The following is a 17,361-nucleotide window of genomic DNA, read 5'->3' as shown; positions in this document are numbered from 1 at the left end:
CAGATTTTTGATTACTAATTCGATTTCCTTACTGGTTATGGGTCTGTTCAAATTTTCTATTTCTTCCTGTTTCAGTTTTGGTAGCATATATGTTTCTAGGAATTTGTCCATTTCTTCCATTCTGCCCATTGGCATATAATTGCTCATAATATTCTCTAATTATTGTTTTCTTTTTTTTTCTGTTGTGTTGGTTGTGATCTCTCTTCTTTCATTCTTGATTGTACTTATTTGGGTCCTTTCCTTCTTCTTGATCAGACTGGCTAGTGGTTTATCAATTTTGTTAATTCTTTCAAAGAACCAGCTTCTGGTTTCATTGATCTGTTCTGTTTTTTTGGTTTCGATAGAATTAATTTCTGCTTTGATCTTTATTATTTCCTGTCTTCTGCTGGTTTTGGGTTTTATTTGCTGTTCTTTTTCCAGCTCCTTAAGGCATAAGGTTAGGTGTGTATCTGAGATCTTTCTTCCTTCTTTAGGAAGGCCTGTATTGCTATATACTTTCCTCTTATGACTGCCTTTGCTGCTTCCCAGAGGTTTTGGGTTGTGGTGCTATCATTTTCATTGACTTCCATATACTTTTTAATTTCCTCTTTAACTTCTTGGTTAGCCCATTCATTCTTTGGTAGGATGTTCTTCAGTCTCCAAGTATTTGTTACCTTTCCAAATTTTTTCTTGTGGTTGATTTCGAGTTTCATAGCATTGTGGTCTGAAAATATGCATGGTATGATCTCAATCTTTTTGAACTTACTTAGGGCTGATTTGTGTCCCAGTGTATGGTCTATTCTGGAGAACGTTCCATGTGCACTGGAGAAGAATGTATATTCTGCTGCTTTAGGATGAAATGTTCTGAATATAAGTCCATCTGGTCCAATGTGTCATTCAAAGCCATTGTTTTCTTGTTGATTTTTTGATTAGATGATCTGTCCATTGCTGTGAGAGGGGTGTTGAAGTCTACTATTATGGTATTACTGTCGATGAGTTTCTTTATGTTTGTGATTAATTGATTTATATATTTGTGTTCTCCCACATTTGGCACATAAATGCTTACAATTGTTAGGTCTTCTTGTTCTATAGACCCCTTTGATTATGATATAATGCTCTTCTGCATTTCTTGATACAGTCTTTATTTTAAAGTCTAGATTGTCTGATATAAGTATGGCTACTCCAGCTTTCTTTTGTTGACCATTAACATGATAGATGGTTCTCCATTCCCTTATTTTCAATCTGTACGTCTCTTTAGGTCTAAACTGGTCTCTTATAAACAGCATATAGATGGATCTTATTTTCTTATCCATTCTGTTACCCTATGTCTTTTGATTGGAACATTGATGTTTAGAGTGAGTACTGAAAGATATGAATTTATTGCCATTATGATCCTTGTAGAGTTGGAGTTTCTGGTGGTGTTCTCTGGTCCTTTCTAATCTTTTGTTGCTTTTGGTATTTATTTATATATTATATATATATATAAATATATATAATAATTATATATATCTAAATAATTATATATCTAAATAATTATATATATCTAAATATATATATAGAGAGAGATATATATAGATATAGATAGATATATGTAAATAATTATATATCTAAATTATATATATAATTATATATATAGATATATATAGATATATAGATATATATACATATATACATATGTATGTACATATACATATACATATATACATATATGTGTATACATATGTATATGTACATACATATGTATATACCTATGTATGTGCTCTCCCCTCAGAGAGTTCCCCCTTAAAATTTCTTGCAGGGCTGGTTTAGTGGTCAGAAACTCCTTTAATTTTTGTTTGTCTGGGAAACTTTTTATCTCTCCTTCTCTTTTGAAGGACAGCCTTGCTGGATAAAGAATTCTTGGCTGCATATTTTTCTGATTCAGCACACTGAATATATCCCGCCACTCCTTCCTGGCCTGCCAAGTGTTTGTGGTAGGTCTGCTGCAAACCTGATCTGTCTTCCCTTGTAGGTTAGGGACTTTTTTTCCCTTGCTGCTTTCATGATTCTCTCCTTGCCTGAGTATTTTGTGAATTTGACTATGATATGCCTTGTTGATGGTCGGTTTTTGTTGACTCTAATGGGAGTCCTCTGTGCTTCCTGGATTTTGATGTCTGTGTCTTTCCCCAGGTTAGGAAAGTTTCCTGCTATGATTTGCTCACATAACCCTTCTACCCCTATTTCTCTCTCTTCCTCTTCTGGGACCCCTATGATTCTGATGTTGTTCCTTTTTAATGAGTCACTGATTTCTCTAATTCTTAAATTGTGCTCTTTTGCCTTAATCTCTCTTTTTTCTTCTTCATTATTCTCTATAAGTTTGTCCTCTATATCGCTGATTCTCTGTTCTACTTTGTCCATCCTTGCCGCCTCTGCATCCATCCATGATTGCAGCTCAGTTATAGCATTTTTAATTTCATTCTGGGTGTTTTTTTACATCTTTAATCTTTGCAGAAAGGGAGTCTAGTCTATATTTGACTCCAGCTAGTCTTCATATTATCGTGATTCTAAATTCTGGTTCAGTTATCTTGCTTGTATCTGTGTTGGTTAAATCCCTGGCTGTCGTTTCTTTGTGCTCTTTCTTTTGGGGTGAATTCCTTTTGCGGCTTCTGGCTTCCCAAGTTCAGCTCTTCGTGTTGCATACCTGCTGAATTCTGTGGTTCAGGTTGTGCAGATTGTTGTGTTAATCTTCCAATCAGTTTTCTAGGTGTGTAGGATGGTTTAATGTTGGTCTGGCTATATTTCATGGATGTGAGACACACACAAAACTTCCATGCTATTCTGCCATCTTGGCTCCTTCTCCCTAATTTAGAAGTTTCAAAGGGAGTTTGTATGTGTGTGTATCACAGAAGGAGGAGCAGAAGGAAAGAAGTGAAAGCAGATAACTCATATCCATTATTACAAGAATATCATCAATCAGTCAAGTTTTTATCAAACAAAAGTAACTTTTAATAATATAAAGTATCTTATCCAGAGAAAAAAGTTGTTTCATTAATCATATATTTATAAATTTAAGAAATGCGAATTGTCAAAGTATTTTGCTCAAAATGTCTATGTTTCATTTAAAAGATTGAGGCTAATTGGGGCGCCTGGGTGCCTCAGTCGGTTAAGTGTCCAACTTCAGCTCAGGTCATGATCTTGCAGTTTGTGAGTTCGAGCCTTGTGTCAGGCTCTGTGCTGGCAACTCAGAGCCTGGAGCCTGCTTCGTATTCTGTGTCTCCTCTCTCTGCCCCTCCCATGTTCATGCTCTGTCTCTTTCTCTGTCTCTCAATAATAAATAAACGTTAAAAATTTTTTAATAAAAAAATAAAAAGATTGAGGCTAATTAAAATATTCAGAAGATGAGAAAAAGAAAGATAACACGCAAGTGATGATTTTTAAAGAAGTTCGGGTAAAAGTGTTGCTACAGAAGGATGACAGTTCCTTTACTTCTAAATAGTCTGTTGGCCCTCAAAAGCCACACAATCAAATTAACAGTAATGACTGACAGAAATCAAAATTTGATACCGTCATGTATATACAATGAATAAGGACATCATTAGAAAATGTTCCTATTTCTGTTGACCTGTAACGTAAAATGGAAGTGAATGCCCTGTTGAAGATTAATCATCTAGACATCCAGTGAGATTTGATCGTAAAGCCCCCAATTCATAGAAATTATGACAAACCACTGTGACTATGGCAAAGGAAACAGGTACCCGGGCTTGTAACAGGCAGAAAATAGTCATGTATGAGCCACTTTAGAAGATATGCTAATGTTAATATGAAACCCAACTGTTGAACATTCAGTTCCAATCTAAATTGTATTTTCTTTCAGATTCCACGGATTTCAGATGTATTTGTTATTATGGAGATTCCTATCTAGAATTTCGGAATGTGTTGTTAAGTCCACAAAGTAACGTATCCCTAGAATTTCATACCTTCAACTCCTATGGACTCCTGCTCTATATCAAGCAAGACTCAAATTCAGTTGATGAGTTTTTTATTCAATTATTTATTGAAAATGGTACTTTAAAGGTAAGTCATTATATTTATTTCATTTAAAGGAATTTTAGAAAGTCTGATTCTTTTAGTGGTTATTGTCAAAATAAAATTTTATCTAAAATATGTCTTTTATAATCACCACTAGGCTGTGTGTTCTGTTTTTGTAATTTTTTCATATTCAGTATTTATATTTCAAAATAGTATATACTTTGAATAGCTATCATTCTCTTCTTTTCTCTTTATTTTTAACCTTTTTCTGTTATTATGTTTCCCAATATCCCAGTGATAGTAACTGCTACCATTTTTTGTAGCTTTAGTGGAATATGTGATCTCAGGAGCCCAAAGATTTTTTCAGAGGATCCTTAAGGAAAAGCTATCTTAATGATACTGTTATTTGCCTTTTTTTACTCTCATTCTCATAAATATACAGTGGAGTTTTCCAGAGGCTGCATGGCATGTGATGATGTCATCTTTCTGATCACTAATGTAATGTGTACTTCCACATTTTTGTATTTTAAAAATGTTTGTTTTAATTTTAATATTATAAATATTGATAAATATAACCCAGTAAACAAAAACTCTTTGGGGTCCTCAATAATTTTTAAGAGCACAAAGAGATTTTGAGGTCAAAATGTTTGAGATCATGGATTTAACACTTGGTAGTCTTTATAACAACTTCTTTTAAAAGTCCAAGATCGGGGCACATGGGTGGCTCAGTCAGTTAAGCATCTGACTTCAGCTCTGATATCACTATTCCCAAGTTCAAGTCCAGCATTGGGCTCTTTGCTGACAGCTTGGAGCCTGGAGCTTGTTTTAAATTCTGTGTCTCCTTCTCTCTCTCTCTCTCTGCCCCTTCCCTGCTTGCATCTCTCTCTCTCAAATATAAACATTAAAAAAAAATTAAAATTCCAAGATCACACAGCTAATAAACACTAAATTATAAGGCTGACTTTGAGTTGAAAGTGTATACTCTTTTTTCAGTACTGTTCTATCATAACCCATCAACTCCTATTCCTGTGGTAAATACCCAGATTAAGGAAGCCATCCAAATCATCACTGCAATAAAGTAATTAACTCAACATAGCCTAAAATATTCAATATAACACTGTGTTTTTATCTATCATTTCTTTTATGATGTGATTAAATATGTGAATTTCCATGAAATAGTTATAATTTAAATAAGTCACGTTATACCAGTTTGACTTTCTTTAAATGTTCATCTTTCTTAAGTAATACAACACATAATACGTAATTTAGTACAAAGTCTGATATTAATAAATATCAGCCAGATGTAGGCATTAGTAGTGGTAATATTTTTACTCATTCATGTATTTGTTCACTCATTTGTTAAACATTTATCTATCATCAATCACTTTGTCATTGGTTCTGAGGATTCAGTGGTAAACAAAACACACTTTATTTTCCTCATATTGCTTCCACTTGATTACAGATAATGATAGGAACAGGTGAAACAGGAGTAAGAAAATAGAATTCTGTAACAAATAGAAAACAGTAATGAATCATCAGACATCAGTCTTATCTTCAAGCTTGCTGATCCCTGCTCTAGAGCATTTTCCTCAACTAAGACCAACGTTTTCCATTATTCTTATAATAAGCATAAAAATATGGAGACCAAATATAAAAAATAATAAAACACACATAATATTGATCATTGGTCATATTCAAAATGTTTCCCCTCAGCACAATTTTCTGCTGCAAACTCCCATTAACTGAGTGTCTATCTCAGCTAGTTCGTTCCTCTCACCACTGTGGACATCTCCATAGACATTATGAGGAACTACCAGAGACTTGCAGGATTGTGGGTGAAATATTTTATGAAATGATGAATGATGGAGACTCCTTTCACGTTCAGATGGATAAAAATAAATTCACAATAGGTTGAATCAAGACATTGAGAAATTATAAAATCATAATGAGAGAAAAGACTTGTAGAATTTCTTTACTTCAGGTTTTATGACAAAGGATATATACTCATGTCTGTAATAATAATTACTATCATTTACTGAATTGAAATTATGTATAAGGCTCCATCTTAAGAAATGTATTAAGATCGTCATCTCTGGAGTCAGAGTTTGGAGCCCAGCTCTGCTACTTAGGAGCTTTGAGAACTTGTAAGTCACTTAAGCACTTTGTGCTTAAATTTACTCACTTGTAAAATGAAGGTAATAAAGATTGTTGTGAAGCTCAGGTTAATAAATGAATAAATGTTGGGGAGTAAATGTAATACAATGAGTAAATAAGTAAATGCATATAAACATGTAGAAGGATGTCTGGGACATGAATCAAATGTGGAGGTTAGATATTTTCTCTCTGCGTTTTGCAAAAATCATGCAGACAAGCGAGGCTTCTCACAGAGTTCAGTATTACACATGCTCTTAGGACTCCATTAAGAATGGTAGATAAGGAATTTTTACTTTGTTGTGTAAATCCAAAATTCATGTTCGTTCTGCTCACATCACTGCTTCCTTGCAATGATTTAAAGGAAATTTCAGTGTTACTCTGTCTTCATGATTTTAAGATTTTCCTTGTTCCACTATGATTTGTGAGACTATGCTCCAATTTCTTCACCTATTTTAAAAGTATAATCATATGGGGAATGCATTTACATTACAATTTTCACAAAAAGACATATTTATGGTTGAACTTTTGCAGTGATCATAATTTAAGACCTATTCTAGAAATGCAGAATTGTTAGTCCATCTTTTTAGGAAATCACAAGTTTTAGGAAAGTTTAATAATATGAAACTTAATTTTTATTTTTATTTTTTGAAATAGCTTTTAAAAACACTTTACTGGCTCTTTCTAATAACAAGGAAGTTAAGTACATACATAATATCCATTGTTGGGACTTAAATACCTGACACCAGACTTACTGTCTGTGTTGCAAATCACTGTGCCTCCCTGGCTAGCAGCAAATCACTTCACTTTAGTTTACATCTCTGAATAATGGAGCTAATAAAAGAATAGTTCCTACTTCATAGAGTTTTGTTTTTTATTTTGTATTGTAAGGAAGGAATCAGTTGATACTTATAAAATGTTTTAAAACTCTGTGACACCCAAATAATCACTCAATAAATAGTAGCTTTTATATATATAATATATATTATATATGTCTATATATGTCATATAGATATATGTGTCTATATATGTCACATATATATGACATATATGTGACATATGTATCTGTATATGTCATAAAGGAGCTATTTATAATAAAAAGATTCAAGTAGAAATAATAGAATGATCCATTAAATATTTTATATTCGTTTGACAGCTTTGGAGATAAAAGGGAATTATTAACATTTTATCATTTTATCATTAACATTTAAGTATACTATTTAACATATTTCTTAAAGCCAACTTGTAATAGATAATTTTTTAAGGGATCTTTTGCAATCTTTTGTAATCTATCATAAAATTAAAATATATAGCATAATATTTATCTTTGGACCCAACGTGGGTTTTAGGTATATCAACTTAAATATAGCTAGATGCACAGGAATTATGCAAGACCATGCAGCTGTGTTTCTTTAACGTATATGTGGGTTTTTCATTTCTTGCTGATATGATAAGCCCCTTTCTGGGAAAGTATAGCTGTACTATAACTAATATACATGCAGACATATCCTGTGAAGAGGGTGATAGGTCACTGAATCCTACCTGTGGAATTCTCAGGGAGTCCTGATCAAATGTACCTGTTAGAGACATGATCTGCCCCCTTTTAAAATATAACTTGGCTCAATTAGTAGTAACCCTACAAAGACCCCCCCCTCTAGCCTCAGGAAGCTTAGAATAAATGGTTAACCTCCATAATCTTCAATGTTTCCTTCCTTGGACTTTAACATCACCCTCTACACTGTATTCACTAATCTTCACGTTGCTCAATTGGTAGTATGTAAGGAAGCTTGCTAATAATACTCACTTTCTGCTAGCAGAAAAAGCTGCCTTTCTCAACCATGTTCCCCAGAATATTGGAACAGAAACTAGAAGTGTCTGTGTGTATGCATGCATGTACAAATAGATGATGCATGTATATGTATATAATACTTAAACATTTATTTATTTTAATTCTACACTTTATTAGTTGTATACCCTGAACTGTCACTTCTCTTAAGTTTCAGACACTTTGTCTCCAAAGCAATATAAAAACTATTGGTAAATTCTAAGTCTAATGCAAATATGTGTCAATTTCGTTGTGAGAAACTGAAGGAAACTTTTTTTTTCTTATAGTACCACTTTTTCTGTGCTGGTGAAGCAAAATTTAAAAGTATTAACACTACCATTAAAGTGGATGATGGACAAAAGTATACACTGTTTATCAGGTAATATATATCTATTTTCTTGTAGACTTACCATTATTATAAGTAACAGAGACTGTTCCTCTGGATGTTGTTTTTGCCCTTTAAAGTCGAGGTTATCCGAGTATCCTGATATCTGAGATATTCACATGCACTTGAATGTGAATTAATGTTTATCAAGCCATTTTGCCTTTTCTCTATGTCCTTAAAATAGTGCTGAGGAAAGAATGTTAAAGGGGTTATATTATCTATGAAATTATATAAGCAGCTTTACAAAGAAGTCATTAAACCTTCATATTATTTTCAAATTAGGGAAATCATAAAAAGCAAATAAAGTGGTATTTCTTTTGATAAGCAAAGTTAAACATATTCACTGTGGAAAATTTGGAACATCCAGAAAAACATAAAGAAGAAATTTAAAATGATTCATTATACCATAGTCAGGATAGAATAACGAAAATTTATTGCTCTATTCCCAAAAGCTGTGTTTGAAGGTGACTCTATCCCAAAACTGTCACCAACATCAGGTATAATTTTGCCTATCTGGATAAGTGAAAATGATGTTTTCCCTTAATTATCCTTCCTTGACTTATGGCAAAGCTTATTTTTTAATATAGAATTAATACCTTTGTGTTATGTGTTTTGCCTCCCTCTACTATTGTTTTTTACTTAAATGGTACTTTAAAACACATACCACAGGCCTAATTCAGTATGGACACTAAAATACGTTATTTGGTTACAACAATAGCTGATTATTTAGTAATAATAATTATCTATTTAAATCCAGTAAAAAGGAAAGCAAAAAGGCTAAAACAGGGATGAGGCAAGAAGTTATTTGGAAAGTTTTAAGGGTGTTGAACCCTCTTTCAGCCAGAACTTTCCAAATTTTGTCCTCCAAGAATTTCATATCTTTTAGAAAACTGACCAAAAAACAATCTATTGTCAACTAAATTGAGGAAAGGCTACATGACATATACCACCTTTGACTGCTGAAAATACACAGGAGCTTTTTAAGACCTCTAAGATACATTTAGTAAGGTCTTACTTTCTTTGCTTAACTCAAAATATAAGCACAGAATCCTTTAATATATTTTTTTAGCATTTTAAGCTCTTGAATAGTTAACACTGGGGGCAATGCACTTTGGTAAATTCCATCTTAGCCGAGATAACAATTTTCCTGGGCAGAGACTACCATCATCTGGAAGGAAAGCAGGTATAGGAGCATTAGGGCAGCAGTAAAAATAAGTTGTAAAAGACATATTTTAGCCCCTGGACGAAACAAAGACAGATAAGAAGTGATGTGAGAACCATTTCTGGCCTGGGGTATGTTGCAAAAGAGTTAAAAAAATCATTGAGGATACAGTAATCATACTTAAAGTTTATTAGGCACCAATAATGTGTCAGGTGGTAAATTTGTAACATATATGAATTTATTTATTGTTAAGAACAATTCTAATTATTATGTACATTTTCCGGATGTAAAATGGAGAGATAGATTAAATACAGGAAAAGACATAGTTTTGAAAAAATGGCACAATTCCAAGGCTGCTCTTATTCCAAACCTATGAATAAATTTTAAGGTATAGACCCTATGATCCATGCTGTAGAAACATAAATAATTTGTTCTCTTAATCCTAAAAGAACTGCTGTATATTCAAGATAAGATGAAGATAAGAATTTTAAATAACCTGCCCAATGAAGGATTAATGTAAGAACAAAATTCACACACATTAAACAGCATATAACTGTATGTAATCATAGTGAGATTGATAAAGCCCATTATATTGGTTTGGTCAGGCTGCCATAACAGGTACCACAGATTGGCTGCTTAAGCAACAGAAATTGATGTTCTCACAATTTTGGAGGCTGGAAGGCTGAGATCAAGGTGTCAGCAGGTTTGGTTCTTTGGAGGGCTCTCTCCTTGTCTTGTAGATGGCTGTCTTCTCTCTGTGTCTTCACATCATTTTCCTTGGTGTATATCTGTATCCTAAATTCCTCTTCGTATAAAGACATCAATCATCTCATTTTAATTTCCTACCTCTTTAAAAACCCCGTCTTCAAATATAGTCACATTCTGAAGCACTGGGGGTTAGGACTTCAACATATGAATTTTGCAGGGGACATAATTCAGTCCATAACACTCATTTTGCATATTTGAAAACTGAGGCTCAGAGAAGGTAGACATCTTCCTCCAGATCACATTGTTAGACAGTAGGAAGTGTTAAAAAAATATTCAGCTGAGTAATTTTGAAGATCTGTTTGGCCTTATTAAATGATTCTTGAGTTGAGCAGCATCCCCTCTAGCAAGTAGAGAGGATTTCTGCTGAGGTGAACAAAATAATTATTTTTTCTTTTAGAGAGATCGAGTGCACCTGTGAGCTGGTGAGAGCGATAGAGAGGGAGAGAGAGAGAGAATCTTAAGCAGGCTTCACACTCAGCACAGAGCCTGACACGGGTCCCAATCCCATGATACTGGGATCATGACCCGTGCTGAAATCAAGAGTCGAATACTCAACCTGCTAGTCACCCAGGAGCCCCAAACAAAAGAAAGATTTTTAAAGGCAGAGAGAGGGCATTAAAAAGAGGAATTTATTAACAAGGAATACATTGTTTAGGCAAGGTTACCCTCCAAAGAGGAATAGAAAGGGTCTATCAGTAAATTTCCTAGTATTGATCAAGAATTACATGTTGACTGGTTAAAGGTTATATTCCAGGGGGTTAAAACTGCAGTTAGTTTAGGTAGTAACTCTTTGCTGACTTGACCTAAGTGACACCATTTTTAGCCTGTGGTTTTCTTTTTAACAGAGGGCAAGATTAGAACCATGACCCTCTGCCTTCTAACCTGATCATTATTTTCTACTATAATATGTCCAGTCAGTGTTTTAAAAGTGACAACATACTATTTAAAATCTTCTTTAAAAGAAATATTAAGGGGACCGACTCAGTAGGCTAAGCATCTGACTTCAGCTCAGGTCGTGATTTCACAGTTCATGAATTCGAGCCCCGCTTGGGCTCTGTGCTGACAGCTCAGAGCCTGGAGCCTGCTTTGGGTTCTGTGTCTCCCTCGCTTTCTGTGCCTGACTCACTCACTCTCTCTCTCTCAAAAATAAAAAAAAATATATTAAAAAAAATTGTAAATAAAAGAAACATTAAATGTAAAACATTTAAAAATCCCAAGAACACATACTTTTCACTCTCCTCGTCACAAGTAACTTTTAAAGGTGTTTAGCAACTAAAAAATCACTTTCGAGTCTCGACAGGAAGATGGCGGCGTAGGAGGACGCTGGGCTCACCGCGCGTCCTGCTGATCACTTAGATTCCACCTACACCTGCCTAAATAACCCAGAAAACCGCCAGAGGATTAGCAGAACGGAGTCACCGGACCCAAGTGCAGACGAGAGGCCCACGGAAGAGGAGCCAAACCTCCGGCAGCGGATCTGACTCCCTCCGGCTGCAACAGGGCCCCTCCTAAAGTGGATCACCTAAGGAGAAGCGAGCTAAGCCTGCCCCCCCCACCGCCGAGCACCTTGCCTTCCCACCCCAGCTAATACGCCAGATCCCCAGCATCACAAGCCTGGCAGTGTGCAAGTAGCCCAGACGGGCCACGCCACCCCACAGTGAATCCCGCCCCTAGGAGAGGGGAAGAGAAGGCACACACCAGTCTGACTGTGGCCCCAGCGGTGGGCTGGGGGCAGACATCAGGACTGACTGCGGCCCCGCCCACCAACTCCAGTTATACACCACAGCACAGGGGAAGTGCCCTGCAGGTCCTCACCACACCAGGGACTATCCAAAATGACCAAGCGGAAGAATTCCCCTCAGAAGAATCTCCAGGAAATAACAACAGCTAATGAGCTGATCAAAAAGGATTTAAATAATATAACAGAAAGTGAATTTAGAATAATAGTCATAAAATTAATCGCTGGGCTGGAAAACAGTATACAGGACAGCAGAGAATCTCTTGCTACGGAGATCAAAGGACTAAGGAACAGTCATGAGGAGCTGAAAAACGCTTTAAATGAAATGCAAAACAAAATGCAAACCACCACGGCTCGGATGGAAGAGGTAGAGGAGAGAATAGGTGAACTAGAAGATAAAGTTATGGAAAAGAGGAAGCTGAGAAAAAGAGAGATAAAAAAATCCAGGAGTATGAGGGGAAAATTAGAGAACTAAGTGATACACTAAAAAGAAATAATATACGCATAATTGGTATCCCAGAGGAGGAAGAGAGAGGGAAAGGTGCTGAAGGGGTACTTGAAGAAATTATAGCTGAGAACTTCCCTGAACTGGGGAAGGAAAAAGGCATTGAAATCCAAGAGGCACAGAGAACTCCCTTCAGACGTAACTTGAATCGATCTTCTGCACGACATATCATAGTGAAACTGGCAAAATACAAGGATAAAGAGAAAATTCTGAAAGCAGCAAGGGGTAAACGTGCCCTCACATATAAAGGGAGACCTATAAGACTCGTGACTGATCTCTCTTTTGAAACTTGGCAGGCCAGAAAGAATTGGCACGAGATTTTCAGGGTGCTATACAGCAAAAATATGCAGCCGAGAATTCTTTATCCAGCAAGTCTGTCATTTAGAATAGAAGGAGAGATAAAGGTCTTCCCAAACAAAAACTGAAGGAATTTGTCACCACTAAACCAGCCCTACAAGAGATCCTAAGGGGGACCCTGTGAGACAAAGTACCAGAGACATCACTACAAGCATAAAACATACAGACATCACAATGACTCTAAACCCGTATCTTTCTATAATAACACTGAATGTAAATGGATTAAATGCGCCAACCAAAAGACATAGGGTATCAGAATGGATAAAAAAACAAGACCCATCTATTTGCTGTCTACAAGAGACTCATTTTAGACCTGAGGACACCTTTAGATTCAGAGTGAGGGGATGGAGAACTATTTATCATGCTACTGGAAGCCAAAAGAAAGCTGGAGTAGCCATACTTATATCAGACAAACTAGACTTTAAATTAAAGGCTGTAACAAGAGATGAAGAAGGACATTATATAATAGTTACAGGGTCTATCCATCAGGAAGAGCTAACAATTATAAATGTCTATGCGCCGAATACCGGAGCCCCCAAGTATATAAAACAATTACTCATCAACATAAGCAACCTTATTGATAAGAATGTGGTAATTGCTGGGGACTTTAACACCCCACTTACAGAAATGGATAGATCATCTAGACACGGTCAATAAAGAAACAAGGGCCCTGAATGAGACATTGGATCAGATGGACTTGACAGATATATTTAGAACTCTGCATCCCAAAGCAACAGAATATACTTTCTTCTCGAGTGCACATGGAACATTCTCCAAGATAGATCATATACTGGGTCACAAAACAGCCCTTCATAAGTTTACAAGAATTGAAATTATACCATGCATACTTTCAGACCACAATGCTATGAAGCTTGAAATCAACCACAGGAAAAAGTCTGGAAAACCTCCAAAAGCATGGAGGTTAAAGAACACCCTACTAACGAATGAGTGGGTCAACCAGGCAATTAGAGAAGAAATCAAAAAATATATGGAAACAAACGAAAATGAAAATACAACAATCCAAACGCTTTGGGATGCAGCGAAGGCAGTCCTGAGAGGAAAATACATTGCAATCCAGGCCTATCTCAAGAAACAAGAAAAATCCCAAATACAAAATCTAACAGCACACCTAAAGGAAATAGAAGCAGAACAGCAAAGACACCCCAAACCCAGCAGAAGAAGAGAAATAATAAAGATCAGAGCAGAAATAAACAATATAGAATCTAAAAAAACTGTAGAGCAGATCAACGAAACCAAGAGTTGGTTTTTTGAAAAAATAAACAAAATTGACAAACCTCTAGCCAGGCTTCTCAAAAGGAAAGGGAGATGACTCAAATAGATAAAATCACGAATGAAAATGGAATTATTACAACCAATCCCTCAGAGATACAAACAATTATCAGGGAATACTATGAAAAATTATATGCCAACAAATTGGACAACCTGGAAGAAATGGACAAATTCCTGAACACCCACACTCTTCCAAAACTCAATCAGGAGGAAATAGAAAGCTTGAACAGACCCATAACCAGCGAAGAAATTGAATCGGTTATCAAAAATCTCCCAACAAGTAAGAGTCCAGGACCAGATGGCTTCCCAGGGGAGTTCTACCAGACGTTTAAAGCAGAGGTAATACCTATCCTTCTCAAGCTATTCCAAGAAATAGAAAGGGAAGGAAAACTTACAGACTCATTCTATGAAGCCAGTATTACTTTGATTCCTAAACCAGACAGAGACCCAGTAAAAAAAGAGAACTACAGGCCAATATCCCTGATGAATATGGATGCAAAAATTCTCAATAAGATACTAGCAAATCGAATTCAACAGCATATAAAAAGAATTATTCACCATGATCAAGTGGGATTCATTCCTGGGATGCAGGGCTGGTTCAACATTCACAAATCAATCAATGTGATACATCACATTAACAAAAAAAAAGAGAAGAACCATATGATCCTGTCAATCGATGCAGAAAAGGCCTTTGACAAAATCCAGCACCCTTTCTTAATAAAAACCCTTGAGAAAGTCGGGATAGAAGGAACATACTTAAAGATCATAAAAGCCATTTATGAAAAGCCCACAGCTAACATCATCCTCAACGGGGAAAAACTGAGAGCTTTTTCCCTGAGATCAGGAACACGACAGGGATGCCCACTCTCACCGCTGTTGTTTAACATAGTGCTGGAAGTTCTAGCATCAGCAATCAGACAACAAAAGGAAATCAAAGGCATCCAAATTGGCAAAGATGAAGTCAAGCTTTCGCTTTTTGCAGATGACATGATATTATACATGGAAAATCCGATAGACTCCACCAAAAGTCTGCTAGAACTGATACATGAATTCAGCAAAGTTGCAGGATACAAAATCAATGTCCAGAAATCAGTTGCATTCTTATACACTAACAATGAAGCAACAGAAAGACAAATAAAGAAACTGATCCCATTCACAATTGCACCAAGAAGCATAAAATACCTAGGAATAAATCTAACCAAAGATGTAAAGGATCTGTATGCTGAAAACTATAGAAAGCTTATGAAGGTAATTGAAGAAGATTTAAAGAAATGGAAAGACATTCCCTGCTCATGGATTGGAAAAATAAATATTGTCAAAATGTCAATACTACCCAAAGCTATCTACACATTCAATGCAATCCCAATCAAAATTGCACCAGCATTCTTCTCGAAATTAGAAGAAGCAATCCTAAAATTCATATGGAACCACAAAAGGCCCCGAATAGCCAAAGGAATTTTGAAGAAGAAGACCAAAGCAGGAGGCATCACAATCCCAGACTTTAGCCTCTACTACAAAGCTGTCATCATCAAGACAGCATGGTATTGGCACAAAAACAGACACACAGACCAATGGAATAGAATAGAAACCCCAGAACTAGACCCACAAACGTATGGCCAACTCATCTTTGACAAAGCAGGAAGGAACATCCAATGGGAAAAAGACAGCCTCTTTAACAAATGGTGCTGGGAGAACTGGACAGCAACATGCAGAAGGTTGAAACTAGACCACTTTCTCACACCATTTACAAAAATAAACTCAAAATGGATAAAGGACCTAAATGTGAGACAGGAAACCATCAGAACCTTAGAGGAGAAAGCAGGAAAAGACCTCTCTGACCTCAGCCGTAGCAATATCTTACTCGACACATCCCCAAAGGCAAGGGAATTAAAAGCAAAAGTGAATTACTGGGACCTTATGAAGATAAAAAGCTTCTGCAAAGCAAAGGAAACAACCAACAAAACTAAAAGGCAACCAACGGAATGGGAAAAGATATTTGCAAATGACATATCGGACAAAGGGCTAGTATCTAAAATCTATAAAGAGCTCACCAAACTCCACACCCGAAAAACAAATAACCCAGTGAAGAAATGGGCAGAAAACATGAATAGACACTTCTCTAAAGAAGACATCCAGATGGCCAACAGGCACATGAAAAGATGTTCAGCGTCGCTCCTTATCAGGGAAATACAAATCAAAACCACACTCAGGTATCACCTCACGCCAGTCAGAGTGGCCAAAATGAACAAATCAGGAGACTCTAGATGCTGGAGAGGATGTGGAGAAACGGGAACCCTCTTGCACTGTTGGTGGGAATGCAAATTGGTGCAGCCGCTCTGGAAAGCAGTGTGGAGGTTCCTCAGAAAATTAAAAATAGACCTACCCTATGACCCAGCAATAGCACTGCTAGGAATTTATCCAAGGGATACAGGAGTACTGATGCATAGGGGCACTTGTACCCCAATGTTCATAGAGCACTCTCAACAATAGCCAAATTATGGAAAGAGCCTAAATGTCCATCAACTGATGAATGGATAAAGAAATTGTGGTATATATACACAATGGAATACTATGTGGCAATGAGAAAAAATGAAATATGGCCTTTTGTAGCAACGTGGATGGAACTGGAGAGTGTGATGCTAAGTGAAATAAGCCACAGAGAAAGACAGATACCATATGGTTTCACTCTTATGTGGATCCTGAGAAACTTAACAGGAACCCATGGGGGAGGGGAAGGAAAAAAAAAAAAAGAGGTTAGAGTGGGAGAGAGCCAAAGCATAAGAGACTGTTAAAAACTGAGACCAAACTGAGGGTTGATGGGGGGTGAGAGGGAGGGGAGGGTGGGTGATGGGTATTGAGGAGGGCACCTTTTGGGATGAGCACTGGGTGTTGTATGGAAACCAATTTGTCAATAAATTTCATATATATATAAAAAAAAAGAATAAAGGCTTGGATATATTATATCCAGAAGACATCCAAACAAACAAAAAAAAATCACTTTCTATGTTCTATGACTTTTTTGCAACTTACCTACAATTTGTTGCTTTTAATTTTGATCAAGAAGTAGTTGATAATCTGCCTGTATCTGGTCTCATTTCTCTAAATTCAGAAATATCTCTTCACAAGTTTTTGATTTATTTGAAGTAATGGGAAATTTATACAAATATGCTTTTGTCTGCAATTATCATCTATA

The 17,361-nt window shown here is 36.1% G+C and overlaps 1 protein-coding gene across 1 annotated transcript in view; it reads left to right on the top strand.

Moving 5' to 3' along the window:
• The window catches only part of EYS (eyes shut homolog), a 1,650,074-nt gene that overhangs the window by 1,000,982 nt on the left and 631,731 nt on the right, over positions 1-17,361 (top strand). Inside the window, exons 26-27 of the mRNA XM_030315776.1 lie at positions 3,833-4,032; positions 8,251-8,342. Coding sequence (XP_030171636.1) covers positions 3,833-4,032; positions 8,251-8,342 — 292 coding nt within the window. The remainder of the gene's footprint in view (positions 1-3,832; positions 4,033-8,250; positions 8,343-17,361) is intronic.

This window comes from Lynx canadensis, chromosome B2, assembly GCF_007474595.2.
Source record: "Lynx canadensis isolate LIC74 chromosome B2, mLynCan4.pri.v2, whole genome shotgun sequence".
Classification (NCBI taxonomy): domain Eukaryota; kingdom Metazoa; phylum Chordata; class Mammalia; order Carnivora; family Felidae; genus Lynx; species Lynx canadensis.
The sequence above is the reverse complement of the archived record's forward strand: the minus strand, read 5'-3'. Positions and strand labels throughout refer to the sequence as shown.